The 16,857-nt window shown below is 58.7% G+C and overlaps 1 protein-coding gene across 1 annotated transcript; it reads left to right on the plus strand.

The window, feature by feature from the left end:
* The first annotated feature begins 1,007 nt into the window (after positions 1-1,007).
* Positions 1,008-16,740, plus strand: GPR179 (G protein-coupled receptor 179). The gene is made up of 11 exons (XM_040640729.1): positions 1,008-2,077; positions 3,377-3,485; positions 5,584-5,671; positions 6,080-6,315; positions 7,097-7,165; positions 7,521-7,630; positions 7,938-8,173; positions 8,367-8,505; positions 9,138-9,243; positions 9,799-9,945; positions 11,319-16,740. Exons 1-11 carry the CDS (start codon positions 1,284-1,286, stop codon positions 16,413-16,415), a joined length of 7,131 nt encoding a protein of 2,376 aa, XP_040496663.1. The 5' UTR covers positions 1,008-1,283; the 3' UTR covers positions 16,416-16,740.
* Positions 16,741-16,857: the final 117 nt, after the last annotated feature.

Raw genomic sequence — 16,857 nt, forward strand, 5'->3', positions numbered from 1 at the left:
CAAGCCCCACGTCAGGCTCCTTGCTTGGTGAGGAGTCGGCTTCTCCCTCTGCCTCTACCCCTCCCTGCCGCTTGTACTTCTCTCTCTCTGTCTCAAATGAATAAATGGAATCTTTAAAAAAAAAAAAAAAAGCACTGACACCCTTCTGGACCCAAGGAGGTGCTAACTCGACCCCCGACCACCAGTTATTGTGTCCGACGAAGGGCAGGATGTGGGGGATAAGAAAACTGGGGGGGCAAGAGAGATTAGGCAGCACCTTGTCATGAAGACAGGAAGACAGGACTTAGGACGACAAAATAAATGTGGAAGAAGCAGAAGCAAAACTTTGTTCACTCTCTTCTCCCTGTCCCCATCACACACACACACACACACACACACACACACACACACACACCATTGCTGTGGTTGTTACCCAGAGCTCTGGGTTTGAGTCTCAACTTAAAGTGAGCCGCTAGGTGATCTCGGGTGAGTCTCTGAGCCTCAGTGTCTGCATCTGTGAAATGGGGACAAGAATATTGAGCTTCCATACGTGTTCGTGGGGAAGAGTCATTGAGTTAACGCACACGAACAACGGTTCATAAACTGCCACAGTTTGTACAAAGATTGGTTGTGGTTATATGAGGCTCCCTTCCCCACCCTTGCCACCCCCAATCTCAAATTCCAGTTTGGCAGCACTGTGTCAGGGGGGTACCGGCAGCCAGAGCGGATTGCCAGGAGCCACAGCTTGGCCCTTCATCATGCCCGTCGCAATTGCTGCCAGGAGGCTGAGTGGAGCAGAGGGGTGGAGAGAGGGGCACGAGCTCATCCGCGGTTGCTATGGCGCCCCATCCTGGATTTGCCCATCTCTCCTAATGGAGCAAAGGGCAGAGGGAGGGAGGGAGGGAGGGAGGGAGAGGACGACTGGTCTCTTTCTCTCCCCTCCCATTTATCTCTCTCTGGAGCTGATGTGGGGTGGGGAGTGGGGGAAGGGAGTCTAGATGCTGGATGAGAGGCGGAGGGAAGAGGGGTGGTGCCAGGATTAAGAGGGTTTGCAATGAGGGGGTCACACTGAGAGAGGAGGGGCAGAGCCCTCATGCCTCCATCCAGAAGCCAGCTGATGACGTTAGAGAGAAGGAAAAACAGGCAAGACGGCACAGCGTGAGAGACAGAGAGAGAAAGGGAGAGAGGAAGAGAGAAAGCGAGGATAGGCGGCGTGGAGCCAGCTAGCCTCTGCCTGGGCTCTCCTGAGCCACCAGATCCCCCAGGCAGCCTGGACCCCTGGGGACCCGAGAGCTGCCCTGAGGATGGGCACCAGGGCATTGGTCATGCCCCACCCCGTGTGGGGGCTGCTGGGCTGCTGTTTCCTCTGCAGCTGGGCTCTGGGGGGTCCGCGGCCCCTCCGTTCTCTGCCACCTCTGTCCTCCCAAGTCGAACTGGGGTCTGTGCCCACGGGAGTGCCCCCAGAGGGGGCTGAGGCAGCCCTGGCTTTTCTCTACTCTGGAGATGCCCAACAGCTGTGGGGGGCTAATTGCAGTGAGCGCTACGAAGCCCTCGGCGCAGGAGCCAGACCAGGGCTCCCCCCAGTGCTATGGAGGGCAGCAGGCACCCTTGCCCAGGCCGCTAATTTCCTCAACATGCTGCTGCAGGCCAACGACATCCGCGAGTCCAGCGTGGAGGAAGATGTGGAATGGTACCAGGCACTGGTCCGCAGCGTGGCCGAGGGGGACCCAAGGGCATATCGGGCTTTTCTGACCTTTGACCCTCCACCAGGGGCCAGCCACCTGCCCCTGGCCCTGCAGGCCACCCGGAAGGGGGAGGAGACCATCCTTCAGGACTTGTCTAGGAGCAGAGCACAGGTGGAGAGCCCAACCGGGGCCCCGGACACCTCTGCCCTACAGAAGCGCGTGCTGACCAATGACCTAGGGAGCCTTGGCAGCCCCAAGTGGCCGCAGGGGGATGGCTACGTGGGGGACATGCAGCACGTGAAGCTGTCTCCTCCCTTCCTGGAATGCCAGGAGGGCCAGCTCCGTCCTGGCTGGCTTATCACACTTTCTGCCCCCTTCTATGGACTCAAGCCAGACCTCAGCCCAGAGGTCAGGTAAGTAGGTTTGTGCAGGCCTTGACGCATTGGCGGGTACGTGGGGGTGGGGGCCCCGAGTCCAGCCAGCTGTGCGTGGGCCATTTGGCACGCACACATGTATCTGGGGGGCACAGATGCGTCTATTTGCATTCAGCTGTGTCTATTTGCAGTTGACTCTGGGAATCCGTAACTGTCTGTTAACACATTCAGGTGTGAGTGTACATAGTGCGTAGGACTCGATCCACTTTTACGGAGATATATCCATATGTGTGCGTACAGCCGGCCATAGGTCTTGGCCCCAGGTTTGGGTGGTGGGTAGAAGGCAGGAGAGGGCTTTAGTGTGGGTGACAGGGACAGGCCATGCACAACATCTCGGAGGAACCAGGTGGGCATTCCAGGAGTCAAGCCTGCTGCTCTCTAGCAACCGAGAACTATGAAGGGAGGCTTCTCCAAGGGAAGAAAAGTTCTCAGGGTGGGGGAGAAGCTTGGAACCACTCATTGCCCTTTCTGTCTAGGAGTTGACCAGGTCCCCAGGGTCACTCCCAGTGGCTATATTCTTACATCAGGTAGGTTCCAGTCCTGCCCACCCTGACTGGTACTCTTCAAATAACTGACTTCCTCCTTCAGCCGGAATAAAGAGGTGATTGGGAGCCCTGGTGGGAAGGGGGCAGCAAATGGGCACGGAACTGCAAGGCAAGGCGACAATCAACATCCTTTCTCCAGCTATGTGTCCCTATTCATTGCTCCCAGCAGGCTTTCCCTCCCGCCAGCCAGCAGCCTGGCCCCTAGTCAGCTCTCCCCACTCAGCCCAGAGCAGGGGTTGGGAGCACTTTGGCCACACAGCTCCATTCCACAGTCCCTTTGCTGTGCTCAGTTCAGATCTGGTTTGGGCAGAGTGAGGGGGTGGTTAATAGCTGAGTTCAGTGCCTTTGCATGTGTGTGTGTGTGTGTGTGTGTGTGTGTACACGCAGTGGATAAGTGTGAAAATCCCTTTCAGACAGATCATCCAAGCCCCAGCTCTCACATGTCTTGACATGCCCCCCTCCGTTTTCCCATTAATAGAAACAGGAAATGCTAGGATGTTGGAAAGCCGAGGGATGTCGGGGAACAACCTACAGAGAACAGTGTTGCCCACAGGAACAGTGAGGATTAGGAGCACTGGAGAAATGGAATGCAGGTGTGTCCTCTTTCCGGACACACTGCAACCACTTTGCTAAAGCTTGCAAAGCTTGCATTGCTCCCTGGTCTGGGGCCCAAGGACACATGTCCACCTCGGCATCCTTCACTGTACCCCTAACTGCCAATTCTCTGCCCTAGGGGGCAGGTGCAGATGGACGTAGATCTTCAGAGCGTGGACATCAATCAGTGTGCCAGTGGGCCAGGCTGGTACTCTAACACACACCTGTGCGACCTCAACAGCACCCAGGTAAGGACGGTGGGGTGGGGCACTCGGGTCCTGCCTCCCTTCGCCTTTCCTATCCCTGCCACCACCCAGCTCCCAGGAGCAGCTGACCAAAACATACCAGCCTCAGGGCTTCAGGGGAATCCCTAGTGATGAGAGAGTCGGAAATGAGATTCCAGTCTTTTAAATTTTTTTATTTTTATTTTTTAAAGATTTTATTTATTTACTTGAGATAGAGAGTGTGTGTGTGCATGGGGTGGGAGGAGGGGCAGAGGGACAAGCGGACTCCCCACTGAGCAAGGAGCCCATCCCAGGACCCTGAGATCATGACCTGAGCTGAAGTCAGATGCTTAACGGACTAGGCCACCCAGGCGCCCTGAGATACCAGGCTATTTAAAAGTGAGGACACTTACTGTCAAAAAAAAAAAAAATACTTCAATAAAAAATAAAAACTGAAAAAAAGAAAATTCAGAAATGATATGTTGATGGTCATTTCTGAAAAATTCCCAACTCCTCCTGCTTGATACATAATAGGCACTTAAAGTTGAAGAAATAATAAAAAATATGAATCTTGGGGAAAAAAAGTCAGGGGCGCCTAGCTGGCTCAGTCCATACAGCATGTGACTCTTGATCTCTGGGGGCCTTGAGTTCAAGCCCCACATTGGGCGTAGAGCATACATTAAAAAAAAAAAAGTGAGGACACTTACAGCCTACTCCCCAGTCCCCCCTGGAGATAGCCCCCCACATTCCTTGGAAATCTCAGTATGCCTCCCTGCCTGCTCTCCCTTTTGGTACTGGGTGCTCTAGGATCCACCCCCGGACCACTTCCTGAGCCCCTATTAATCATTCCCTTTCCTTTTCCTGGACCACATTCTCTGTGTCGACAGAGCTGGGTTCCTAAGTGTAATTGTTGGCTGGGGTGCGGGAGGAATCTAACCAAACAAGGAGCTTGAAGAGCTCTGGGACTGGTAAAGGTGATAGAACCCAAGCCAGATGCCAACAGACTCAAAGCCATGGATGCAAGAGAATCTGGATAATGGAAAGCAATGGCTGGTAATCCTGCAAGCCCAGGACTGAGAAACTGGGAGGCCAGTGAACTAATCTACTCCACGGCTTCACTTGACCGCATGTCGTTCCTGAGCTGAACTGAAGCCAAGGCGAGCCCTGCAGCCTGCTGGGAGGTGGGGCGGGTTTGGGCATCTCTGGCTCTTTAGGGCACATGTTTTTGGAACTTTAAGTCCAGGGATGGAGAAGGGCTCCATTATTCAGTGCATTATTAAACCCAGCCACATCACGTCTCAGTACACATTGGTCTGATTGTGCAGACGGTGGCAGGAACATAGAGCGTTCTAGTGCTCCAGGCGAGAAGGGAAGCTGGGCCACAATTTCAGAAGTACCAGCCTGTAACTTTTCTAGGTGAAGCCAGGTGCTTGATATGGAACCTCCCAGGGCGAACCCCTTCCTTTGTCCCACTGTTAGGTCTGTCCCTAACCACTGCCCACAGCAGAGCTGACCTCATCCATGTGCTCATCTTCCCTGCCCGGCTCTGAGGTCAGCTCCGTCCCCTGCTGGGCAAACATCAATGGACGGAGGTGGAATAAAGAGCTGGCCTTGGCATCCCACCAGCCTGGCATTAGCCTGGCATTAGGGCTGGGGAAAGCAGTCCTGTGCCAAAGCCAGATGGCCCCTGGTAGGGGAAGCTGCTCCTCTGTGGGGGCCTTTTCAACCCACCTGCGAGCCAAAGAAGGAGGCTGATGGGGACCCTTTGAAGCAGGACGTTGGCACACAGGTGTGATTGGACTCCAAGTTCTCCCTATTTCCACCTCCCCCAGCACCTCGGCTTAGCAACAGCTGGGCACTGGGAAGTGGGACCTGTGAGGCTCCTGTCATTGCCGGTCAGAATAGAAGGGTGATCTATCCCCATACTCTGTTGAAAAGAGGTAATGGCGGGGATAGAGTAGAGTTTCCAGAGAGGGAAGGCTTCCTAAGGACTAGGGAGGCTTTCTGGTGGGGGTCCCTCGTACGGAGCAGGTGCCGTGGATAGGAAGGTACATGGACCCTCCATGTCTTCCCAGGAGGGAAAGCCCCATATAAATACCTGTGGTGTTTGTCATCCCCACAGTGTGTCCCCCTGGAGAGTCAGGGCTTTGTCCTTGGCCACTACATCTGCCGCTGCCGACCTGGCTTCTACGGGGCAGCCCGCTCTGGGGGTATGTTAACTGTCGTGAGGGCCAGGCTGGGCTGGGGGAGGGGGCATCTGGGGAGAAAAGGCTGGGGTGAGACACTGGGAGGGGTCTTGGGGGGCAAGGGCAGGAGGTCGAGAGAAACAGGAGAGGCAGGCAGGGCAATGAGAGGTGTCCGCGCCTTCCGAAAATGAGCCCATAACACGCCAGTCTGATGCAAGTTGAGCCTGCAGTGAGCCCTCGCCGGGCATCAGCTCTTCCTGCTACCCGGTCCTCCCCTGGGAACACCCACTTCCTCATTCTTCCCCCTCGCCAGCCTGACCCCGGTGGTGACAGACCGTAGGAGGGCAGGGAGGGGGCCATGGTGACCAGTGGGAGAAGACGCTGCCTCGCCCCGCCACGACTCTCTCCTTGCACCCACCTTGCTCTTTATAGGGTCAGAAGACGGTGCCGCCCAGCCTCCTGGGCAATTTGGCTCCCCTCGCGGCAGCTCGGGGAGGCTGCTGCGGTGCGAGCCGTGTGCTGAGGGCTGCCCCAGCTGCATGGACGCCACGCCGTGCCTGGTGGAGGAAGCCTCGGCCCTACGGGCGGCGGTGCTGGCCTGCCAGGCCTGCTGCATGCTGGCCGTCTTCCTGAGCATGCTAGTGTCCTACCGCTGCCGCCGGAGCAAGGCAAGGAAGGCCCCGCATCGCTCTCCTACGTGCGTCCTCCCTAGCTGGGGTCCCTAGCATTGACGAGGGGCCAGAGTCTCCCTAACACTAGAACTCAGAAGAAATGGGTTCTGGTCTTAATTCTACCCACTAGGTGGCACTGGGCAAGGGACCCCACTGCCTTAGATTTGTTTCCTCACCTGTAAAATACAGGCATTGGACTTGATTTGAAACACTGTGTAGGTGCTAGGGAGACGTGATCTAGAGCTCCCAGGCTGGACGGAGGAAGCAGGCGTATAAAGAAAATAACAACCCAGCAGAACAGAGGCAAGGATGGAAGTGTGTGTTGGTTGCCATGGCAGCTCAGAGAAAGGACCCAGTTGTCCTGCTTGAAATGGCCTGGGAAAGCCTGTCTGGAGAACGTGACATTTGAGCCAGGCTTGAAGGTCAACGGAATGGTTACCAGGCAGAGAAGAGGTTACCTAGACAAAGAAGCAGCCTGACTCAAAGTTTGGGGGAACGCGTGAGAGCCCTTCTAGCTCCAGCAGCTTGTGTTGGAGCCCAGGTCTGCAGCCAGGCCCCGGCTGGGGGACAGATGCTATGTGCAACCTTGGTCTTAGCCTGGGGTGGGAGTGGGGGGCGTGGCTGTGGACGGAGAGGGCAGAGCTGATATTACAGGGTGAGGCCTCAGCCCAGGGCCACCGAGTGACCCCTAAAACAGGCCTGAGATTCTCCCCCACCATCGTCCAGGCTCTGCCCTCCCACTGCCCTGCTCACATGCCTCTCTTTCCTGGGTTCACAGAGGATCCGGGCCTCGGGAGTCATCCTGCTGGAAGCCATCCTTTTTGGAACCCTGCTGCTCTACTTCCCTGTGAGTTTGTGGCCAGAGTCTGACCCCACGTGATCCCTGCCTTGCACCCTCCAAACCCCGGAATCCTTCCTCCTTTCTGCCCTCTTAGGGAGATTCAGAGACCTCAGCATCCCCGTATTCATATCTACAAATGGCAGGCTGGCCTGGTGAGCTCTGGAGCCAGAGTCCGGGCTGTAAAGAGCTCTATGGCCTACTGTGTGACTTAGGACAAATGACCTAACCTCTCTGATACTTCAGCTGCTTCTCTGAGGAATGGAGGTGATGACACCTCCACGGGAAGGCTGTTAGGAAGATCAGCGGATCGGATAGGGGAAGTGCATTGGAGAACAGCAGCTTTTGTTCCCCGCCCCCCCAGGTCTTCATCCTGTACTTCAAGCCCAGTGTATTCCGCTGCATCGCTCTCCGCTGGGTCCGGTTGCTGGGTTTTACCACTGTCTACGGCACCGTTATACTCAAGCTTTATAGGTAGGGTCTGGGGCAGACCTTGCCCTGGTGCTGCTCACTCCAGGCGGCCCCAGCTCGTTTGCAATGCAGTGGAGTTCTTCCCAGCCAGACCCTTAACTGCTCTACTCCCCTGCGCACGACCCCCTGCCCGCCGCCCCTGCCCCAGGCCTGCCCCATCACCATAGCCCTCCCCAGCATGTAACATTTTGGGGGGCAGAGAGACAGCCAAACATGGAAAAGACAGGAGGACAGGCACGTGTGGCGGAGACCTGGCCCCCTCTCCTTGGTCCTCCGCCTACGCCCCTGTCCGCCACCCACACCCTTGCAGGGTGCTCCAGCTGTTTCTGTCTCGCTCGGCCCAGCGGGGGCCCCACCTGAGCAATGGGCGGCTGCTGCAGCGGCTGGGGCTGCTCCTGCTGCTCGTGCTGGGCTTCCTGGTGGTGTGGACGGTGGGGGCCCTGGAACGAGGCATCCACACGCCCCTGGTGACCCGAGGCCACACTCCCACGGGCCGTCACTTCTACCTCTGCCATCACGACCGCTGGGACTACATCATGGTTGTGGGTGAGCTGCTTCCACTGAGCCCGCCTCGCCCTGGCCCTCCACTCTGCGCCTCCAGGCGCCCTCCCGACCTCCCGGTCCTCCTGCCTCGCCGCCGGTCCCCGGCCCAGGCTCCCCACCCCCGGCTCGCCACCCCCAGCACAGCCGGCACAGAAAGGGGCCGCGTGGCGCCTGACTCTCGCCCCGGGTCCCACAGCCGAGACGCTGCTCCTGTGCGGGGGCAGCTTCCTCTGCTGCGCCACCCGGGCCGTCCCCTCCGCCTTCCGCGAGCCGCGCTACCTGGCCATCGCCCTGCACAATGAGCTGCTGCTCTCTGCCGCCTTCCACGCGGCCAGGTGAGGACAGGCCCTCCGGCCCCCCGCCTCTCCCAGGCCGGGGAGCCCCATCCCACAGCCGGCCTCGCCACCCGGCTGCCCTGGCAGGACGGGGCAGGCAACCCCCTCCCCAATCTGTAGCTCTCTCCCTTCCCCACAGATACTCTTCCTGCACCCCAAAAGAGGAAGCATGCCCACTCCTAATTCTTCTCTTATTCCTAAGCCACATCTCCAGCACCTCCACCATGCCCCTTCCCACACATGCTCAATTCTCCCTGCCTTTCACCCTCTCACACCTCAGCCGATGCAGCAGCAGGTCCGCTGAGTGTTCACAAGCACTTGGCCCTGTGGTGGGGGCAGAATCAACCCCCAGGGCGGTCTATAACAGAACTGGGGAGCACGAGTCTGTGCTCTAGGCAACCAGAGAAGAGTAGTCTAGGACTGCTTCTCGGAGGTGGGGGTTAATGGGAGCCTTGAGGTAGGACCTACATCCTCCACAGGGCAGGAAGAAGGAAAAGTGCCCTTTTCAACCCACCCAGAACCTCCACAGAGATCAGGGCTGGGGCTGGGGCTGGGAGGTGAGCCAGTGAGACAGGTGAGGGGGAAGGGCCACTCCCACCCACAGCTAACATCCCCCTACCTCCCGCCCTCAGGTTTGCGCTGGTTCCCTCCCTGCACCCAGACTGGACCCTGCTCTTCTTCTTCTTCCACACCCACGGCACCGTCACCACCACACTGGCTCTGATCTTCATTCCTAAGGTGAGGTCTTCCCCCTCCTGGTCGTGAGCCAGACTCCAGCCCCTTCGCAAGGGCACCGTGGATCCGCTGCCGCCGCAGCGCCCTCCCCAGGCCAGAGTGAGGATGACACCCTGGGGTGAGCGGGCTGAGCCACAGGAGCCTGAGCGAGTAGCCGGTTGGGGGGCGAGGGTGGGGAGGAAGCCGCTGTTACCTCTCTGCCTCCCATCTCAGGGCAAAGGAAATCAGAGCTAGGGCTGGAGGGGTCCTTGTAACACGGCTGGTAGTTTGGTTTGGTAGACTCTGAAAAATCAATTTGGAAGCAGTTACAGAGAGGTCAGGGAGCTGAAGCTAGGAATTGTGGGGGCAGCTGCATGGGACCCCACACTCCCCGGTCTCTGAACTAAAGAAAATCAGGGAGCATGAGGAGGAGCAAAACTCTTCGTGCCCTCGGAATTGCACATTAGAGAGGGGGTGAAGATTCCCAAAGTAAAGATGGATTCCACGGGGCAAGTGGCAATAGGAGTAAACAGGAAGCCAAGCTGACTCTTTTCCCCTCCATCACACCCACCTGGCCAGTTCCAGAAGCCGGGCGCTCCTCCCCGAGAGGAGATGGTGGATGAGGTGTATGAGGACGAGCTGGACCTGCAGCGCTCAGGCTCCTACCTGGACAGCAGCATTGCCTCAGCCTGGAGTGAGCGCAGCCTGGACCCCGGAGACATTCGGGTATGGGCCGCCCTTTGGATGTTAGCTTTGGGGGACTGGGCCAGATCACTGCTGCCCTTCCACCTGGGCTGTGCACCGCCCCAGGGCCCCTGCGCTGCCCCTCGCTTTCCCTCTCTCCACAACCTGCCTCCCTCCCTTCTCCGCCACTGCCCCAGGCCTCGTCCCCTGACTCTGTTCAGATGAGGTCACACATCATGGAAGTGGAAAGACTGCCAGAGGCCCAGAACCCAGATCCCTGAGGCCCAGGCCACTTGGCAAGTGAGAGTCAGAGCCGTGGGTGGAGCTCCAGTCCCACACAGCAGGGGCATCATGAGGGGCAGCACACTGGGGCAGTTGGTGACCCTAGGGCCAGCTACGGGGTGTGGAGTTCAGGCGGTTAGTGGCTACCAGAGATTTCCACAGCGGGATACCTGTTCCCCGGACTCGGCAGTCTTAGAGAAAGGAAGTTTTTCCTGAGTCTTATGTCAGGAGGGCATCTTTACCCTCCTTTTGCTGCTTAGGGGTGTCATAGTCACAGACCCCAGATCAGAAGCTCAGTGGGTAGGAAATAAGGAAACCTGGTGGTCTCAGCCTGTTGTTTGATAAAACCTAAGGTGTGGGACAACCTCGGGAAGTCATTTTGTCCCTTCCCTCCATCTCCACTGGGGCCTCCCTGTACACCTGACTTGTTTACATCTCCCAACTCCCTCCTTGTCCCAACTGCCTGCGCCTGTCTTTCCCCCACGTCCTCCTCACCGTCTGGGCTCTGCCACCCCCCCACACCCGGGAAGAGGCTGAACCGAGGCCCCAGTCGAGCAGGGAGGCCAGGGAGCGTGGAGGCGCCCAGACACAGCAATGTCACCCTGCACCTCCTACTTTCTGGAGCAGCACCCAGTCTCTCTCCCGCTGCTGGCTCTGGGGAGAAATCCAAAGGAGAAGCCTCTCGAAGTCCCATTCCCTCACTTGCACCTGCACAGGGCACTTTTCACACCATCGATCTCATGTGGTCGTCCTAAGGAAGCTAGCGGTAGGCAGCCAGCTCTCGTCAGTTCAGAGAAGCAGAGACTCTGAGAGCTCAAGAAAACAGCCTTCAGACACAGGCTGGGTGAGCAGCCTCGAAGCCAGGCGTCCTGCCCCCCAAGCGGGTGGCTTCCCCAGAGAAAGGAGCGCACCCCGCATCCTCAGAGCCGAGCAGGTGTGGCTCGGAGGGGAAGGGTGGATTCTGAGAGTTTTCCAAGCAGGGAAGGGACACAACCTGGTGGGAAAGAAAGGCTCCAGAGAAAATGGTCCAAGTAATGGCCGGAGGGCAGGCGAGGCAGGGCAGCCAGGGACTGGAGAGAGCTTCCCCGTCCAGCTGACAGGGGGCTCTGCTCCCCTCGCGCCCCCCCACCCAGGACGAGCTGAGGAAGCTCTACGCCCAGCTGGAGGTCCACAAGACCAAGGAAATGGCTGCGAACAACCCGCACCTGCCTAAGAAGCGGGGCGGCTCGCGCCAGGGCCTGGGCCGCTCCTTCATCAGGTACCTGGCCGAGTTCCCCGAGGCCCTGGCCCGGCAGCACTCCCGGGACTCGGGCTCCCCCAGCCGCAGCAGCCTGCCCGGCTCCTCGCGCCGCCGGCTGCTCAGCTCCAGCCTCCAGGACTCCGAGAGGCCCCCGGCCCTGCGCAAGTCCCGCAGCACCTATGACCACGACCGCCAGGGCCACCGCCGGGAGCAGGACCCGCCGCTCCTCGACTCGCTGCTGCGCAGGAAGCTGACCAAGAGGGCCTCGAGGGAAAGCAGGGAGAGCCGCGAGTCGGTGGAGGGGCCCCCTGCGCTGGGTTTCAGGTCAGCCAGCGCCCACAACCTGACGGTGTGCGAGAGGCTCCCCAAGGCCCGGCCCACGTCCCTGCAGAAGTCGCTCAGTGTGGTGGCAGGCTCCAGGGAAAAGGCCCTGCTCGTGGCCAGCCAGGCCTACCTGGAGGAGACCTACCGGCAGGCCAAGGAGCGAGAGGAGAGAAAGAAGGCCGAGGCAGCCTTGGCGAGCCCAGTGAGGAGGCCATCGGCCAGGAGGCTGGAGCGAGCTCAAGGGCCCCCCCTGTCAGCCCCACCCTCCCCAGCCAAGAGCCGCAGTGTGGACAGCTCCCACACGGCTGCCAGGAGGCTTCAGGAGGAGGCTGCGAGAAGGCTGCCTCACCCACCGGTCCAGCACCAGGTCTCCACACCCATCATGGCCCTGTCTGGAGCCTGGCCCGGAGAGCCAAGGATGCTATCCCCCACCTCCACCTTGGCTCCAGCTCTGATGCCAGCTCCAGCTCCAGCCCCAGCCCCAGCCCCAATCCCAACCCCGGTCCCTGCCCTGGCACCAGTCCCCGTACCCCCGCAAAGCCCCAGCTTACTCACCTTCATCTGCCCCTGGGAGAATGCAGAACTGCCAGTCAAGAAAGGAAGCGTGGCTCAAGAAGGCCCCTCAGGGCCAGAGCGAAGCAGCCTCTCCCCTGCCCCAGCTCGGGCCAAGCTCTGGAGAGCCCTCTCTGTTGCAGTCGAGAAAAGGGGCACTGGGGAGAATGCAGTGGACACAAAGGATGGACGTCTCCAAGGGGGAGCTGATGAGGGGGACGAGGACAAGCCCAAGGTCTTCTCGAAATCCCACAGCCTCAAGACCCCTGCTCAGCAGGGTTCCATGCACAGTCTAGGCCTGGCTATCAAAGCTCTGACCCGTTCTCGGAGCTCTCACAAAGAGAAGGAGAGCGGGGAAGGGAGTCCTGAGGCAGAGGAGAAGGGCACAGCTGCAGGAGAGGGTGTGGGGGCATGCCCCAGATCCCCCAGGCTAGGCCGGCCCAAGGCGGTGAGTAAGCAGGCCGCCCTTGCACCCTGTGACGATGAGGAGTCCCTCCAGAACCAAGAGAATGCTCACACCAGCAGAATGCTTCAAGTCTGCCACAGGGAGGGCAGCAGGGAACAAGAAGACAGGGGCAGGAGGACATCCCACAGTCGAGGGGAGGGGAAAGTAGACAGAGCAGGTAAAGCAGGGTCTCCTACACTGAGGCAAGCCCGGCAGGGCACAGTTGGGGACAAAAGTGCTGAGAGCGCAAAAGAAGCCCCTGTTGGGTGGCAGGAACTGCCCCAAACTGGCCTCCAGCCCCTGGGCGGTGCTGACCGTGGGATGGCAGAGATATGCCCCAGGGAAGTCCCTGAGTCAGAAGCGGGGCAGCCTTACTGTGGCTACAAGGCCCAGATCTGCCCCTGGGAGGTGAGCGAAGGGGCCCCTGAGAAAGGGGCTTTACGACAAGATCTAGACGACTCCCGGGAGAGAGGGAAAGCCTCGGAAAAGTCAGAGCCCCAAAATGTGGTTGTTGTTGCTCGGAAAAAGCCAGAGAGGCTGGTCAGGGGGCAGGAGGCCGTGTGTCCCTGGGAGGGTGCCGATCCCGGGAGTCCGTCCCCTCAGTCAGCCTCTCAGGACTCTGACAGAACCAGGGGCAGGTCTGAGGCGGTGGGCACGAGAGAAGCTAGAGAGGTGGAGAAGCATCAGCGGGAAGCCACAGGCCCTGACATTGCCAAGGCAGAACTCTGTCCCTGGGAGGCATGCGAGGGACAGAATGGGAAACCATACCAGGAGGGAGTGAAGAAGCTTCCCCAGGAAAAGCGGGAAACCTCCAAGAAAGCAACCTTCTGGAAAGAACAGAAACTGAGTGGAAACTTGGAGTCTTTTGGTCCATGGGAGAGGACAGACTTCCGGGGCCCCTCAGCAGTCTCTACTCCGGCCCCGGGAACCCCTGGGTGCTCCGGGAGTTTGGGTAGTAGCATCTCGGAGGTGTGTCCGTGGGAGGCAGGAGATGCTCCTATCAGGAAAGCAGAGATCTGTCCCTGGGAGCTGGGTCATGAGGTAGTAGGGAAGGAAATGCTGAGTCAGGGGACAGGGGGAGAATTTCTCCAGGAAAAGGGGAAAGCCTCCAGAAAAGGGCCCTTTGGAGGGATGGGAGAACAAACTGGGAAAGCGGTGCAGAAAAGTGGTCAAGAGCAGGAGTCAGTGTGTCCCCGGCACAGCTCAGGCCCTGGGCCCTCCAGCCCATGTCTAGATAATTCCTCAGCCAAAGCTGGTGGCCAGGTCCTTAGCAACGGAGGAAGCACAGCAATGCAGGTAGGTCCCCGGGAAGATCCCGGGCCACAGCTGAAGGAAGTAACACCTGCCAGGGCAGAACTCTGTCCTTGGGAGGTAAACGAAAGAATAAGAGAGGACTGGACATCGGGCCAGACAGCCAAAGCAGGAGAATCTCAAAAGGACAAGGAGAAAGCGCCTGGAATGTCAGGGATCAAAGATGGCACAGCTGGGGAAAAGCCCGAGGGACAGATCCAAAAGCGGGAAGCAGTCTGTCCTTGGGAGAATGTGGACCCTGGCAGCTCCTCCGCCCAACCAGGTCCTCAAGACATAGACGGACCCAGAGCCAGTTTCCACACGTCGGGCAGCGTGGGAAGCAAACCCGCCGAGATCTGTCCATGGGACATGGAGGACACCATGCCTGCTGAGAAGGCTGAGGTCTGTCCCTGGGAGGTGAGTGCTGGAGCAGGGCAAGAAAGGGCTTTGGGAGTTGAGGCCATTAGGAAATTTCCAAACGACACAGGAAAGGCTTCTGCACGTCCTGGACCCAGTGAGACAGCTGTTACGGCTCCAAAGAAGCCAGACAGGCCAGCCTGTCCCTGCGAAAGCTTGGATCCAGGCGGCTCCTCTTGGCATTCAGACACGCTGGGCACAGACAGACCAAACGCTGGATTCCAGGAACTGGACCACGTGGGCTGCAGGGCAGCTGAGGTGTGCCCCTGGGAAGTGGAGGAAGTGCCGACCAGTGAGAAAGCCAAGATCTGTCCCTGGGAGGTGAATGAAGGAGCTGCTGGGATGGGATTGGAACAAGAGAGGGGCGGTGACTCAGCACGGCAGGGGGAGAAAACTCTAGAAAAGGACAGACTCACCTCCCTGGGAGAAGACACATCAAAATGGGAGACAAAACTGAGTCAAGGGCAGGAAGCTATTTGTCCTTGGGAGAAGGACTTGAGGGAACCTTCTGCACAGGGCCCCGAGGTCTCAGACTCGTCCCTCAGCATGAGTAGCAAAGCGGCAGAGGGACATTCCTTGGAAGTGAGGGATGAGGCAGCAGAGAAAGGGGGCCCGACACAAGACCCAAAGACGGGCTCCCTCCCAGAAAAAAACCCATCTTCAAAAGCAGGAGAATTCACTGCTGAAGACGGGGGGAAAGCAAGCAACGAGCTACAGTCTATCTGTCCATGGGAAGGCACGGCCCCGGCAGACGCTTTCTCTGACCTGGACCGTCAGGGCTGTGACCAACCTAAAGCTGGCTCTCAGGCACCGGCCAGCGTCAGGGGCGGGCTCGCTGAGGTGTGCCCGCGGGATGCTCCCGCCTCGGATGCGCCGAAACCAGACGGCGGCGCCGAAGCCGAGATCTGCCCCTGGGAGGTGACCGAAAGAGCCCGTGATGAAGGGACAGCAAGCCAGGATGGAAAAGGGCAACCTCAAGAGAAGGGGAGAGCCCCCGGAAGACCAGAGCCCAAAGCTGTGGCGGTTCAGAAGCCAGAGAAGGCAGATGGGAAACAGGAGGCGGTGTGTCCCTGGGAGAGTCAGGATTGCAGGGAGCTGTCTCCACAACCAGCCCCGCGAGCTCCTGACAGAGGCCGTTCTGAGGCAGCAGGCAGTGTGGGGGCCAAGGTGGCAGAAGTGTGTCCGTGGGAAGCAGAAGAGGCTCCATCTGCTAAGGAAGCGGAAATCTGCCCTTGGGAGGTGACTAAAGAAGCTGCAGAGAAAGGGGGACTGGAACAAGAGGTGGACAGAAAGTCCCAAGGGCAGGGAGAAATGATCCTTCAAAAGGCAGCATCTGGAGGGACTGAAGAACACTTTTGCAAAGAAGCAGCAAAAGCCAGCGGAGAGCAGGAGACAGTCTGCCCCCGGGAAGGCACAGGTTCGGGGGCGCCCTTCCCCCAGCCAGATGCTCCCAACACTGGCCAACCCATAGGCAGTCCCCAGGGAGCAAGCGGGGTGGGGAGCAGGATAGCAGAGCTGTGTCAGTGGGAAGTCACAGACCCAGAAGGGAATAAGATAAAGGGCACCATGGCAGACATCTGTGATTGGGAGGGAACTGGAGCCCCATCTGAGGAATCCGGCCTTCTGGCTTTAACAGCAACTCAGACAGAGATATTTTTCCCCACGGTCCCTGAGAACCCGCCATGCCTTTTAGTCCACAGACCTCCAGGTAGCTTCCTTCCAGAAAGCAAAAGCCCCCGCCCTCAGGTGAGCAAGGCAGCCAGTACTTTCACTTTGGAAGGTGTCAGAGAGCTCCAAGGAGCCTCAGGACATGGGCCGAGGACCAGCTCAGCCCCAGAGCCACGTCTCCAAGAAGGGGAGGCGCAGGAGTCCTCCTCCTTAACTGAAGACCAAGGAGAAGGGGCTTCTACAGCTCCACAAGAACTCTCCCCTCCAACTGTCTATCCTTGGGACTGCGAGTAACAACTCCATCACATGAGGTCAAACGTCGGGTGGCTGGTTTTTAGGAGCCAAGGTCCTTTCCAAGTCCTACGTGTTCCCGGAGAGCTGAGTCAGAGACACTGGGCCACTTCCCCTCTCCAACAAGGCCAGAAGTCAACTCATTCTGAAGACGACCTATACGAGACGGGTGCAGCTCAGACCCCAACAGAGTCTCATCCTCTCTTTACTTCCCACTTTTGTTCCTGCTCCAGAGAGCAAAGACCAGACCCTCTGCTTCTAAGGAATCCTCCCATCCAGCTAGAGGACTCAGCACGAGCTGTGTCTGGACACCTGCCTGAGCAGCCAATGTTAGGGATGAAAGGAGTCAGCAGGCCCAGCCCACATTTTCTCATAAAGAGACCTCCTTTTCTGACTAGTTTTTGAGAAGAAACCAAACCACGCAAGGCACTGGCAACACTAGGGA

This window comes from Ursus maritimus, unplaced genomic scaffold (genome assembly GCF_017311325.1).
Source record: "Ursus maritimus isolate PB19 unplaced genomic scaffold, ASM1731132v1 scaffold_24, whole genome shotgun sequence".
Classification (NCBI taxonomy): Eukaryota; Metazoa; Chordata; class Mammalia; order Carnivora; family Ursidae; genus Ursus; species Ursus maritimus.

What these genes read in the sequence shown, in the direction of transcription:
- GPR179 (XM_040640729.1), top strand. Translation starts at nt 1,284, where the DNA reads ATGGGCACCAGGGCATTGGTCATGCCCCACCCCGTGTGGGGGCTGCTG. An exon ending in ACCGCTGCCGCCGGAGCAAG is followed by an intron (nt 6,316 to 7,096) that starts GCAAGGAAGGCC and finishes CTGGGTTCACAG; the next exon opens with AGGATCCGGGCCTCGGGAGT. An exon ending in GTTATACTCAAGCTTTATAG is followed by an intron (nt 7,631 to 7,937) that starts GTAGGGTCTGGG and finishes ACACCCTTGCAG; the next exon opens with GGTGCTCCAGCTGTTTCTGT.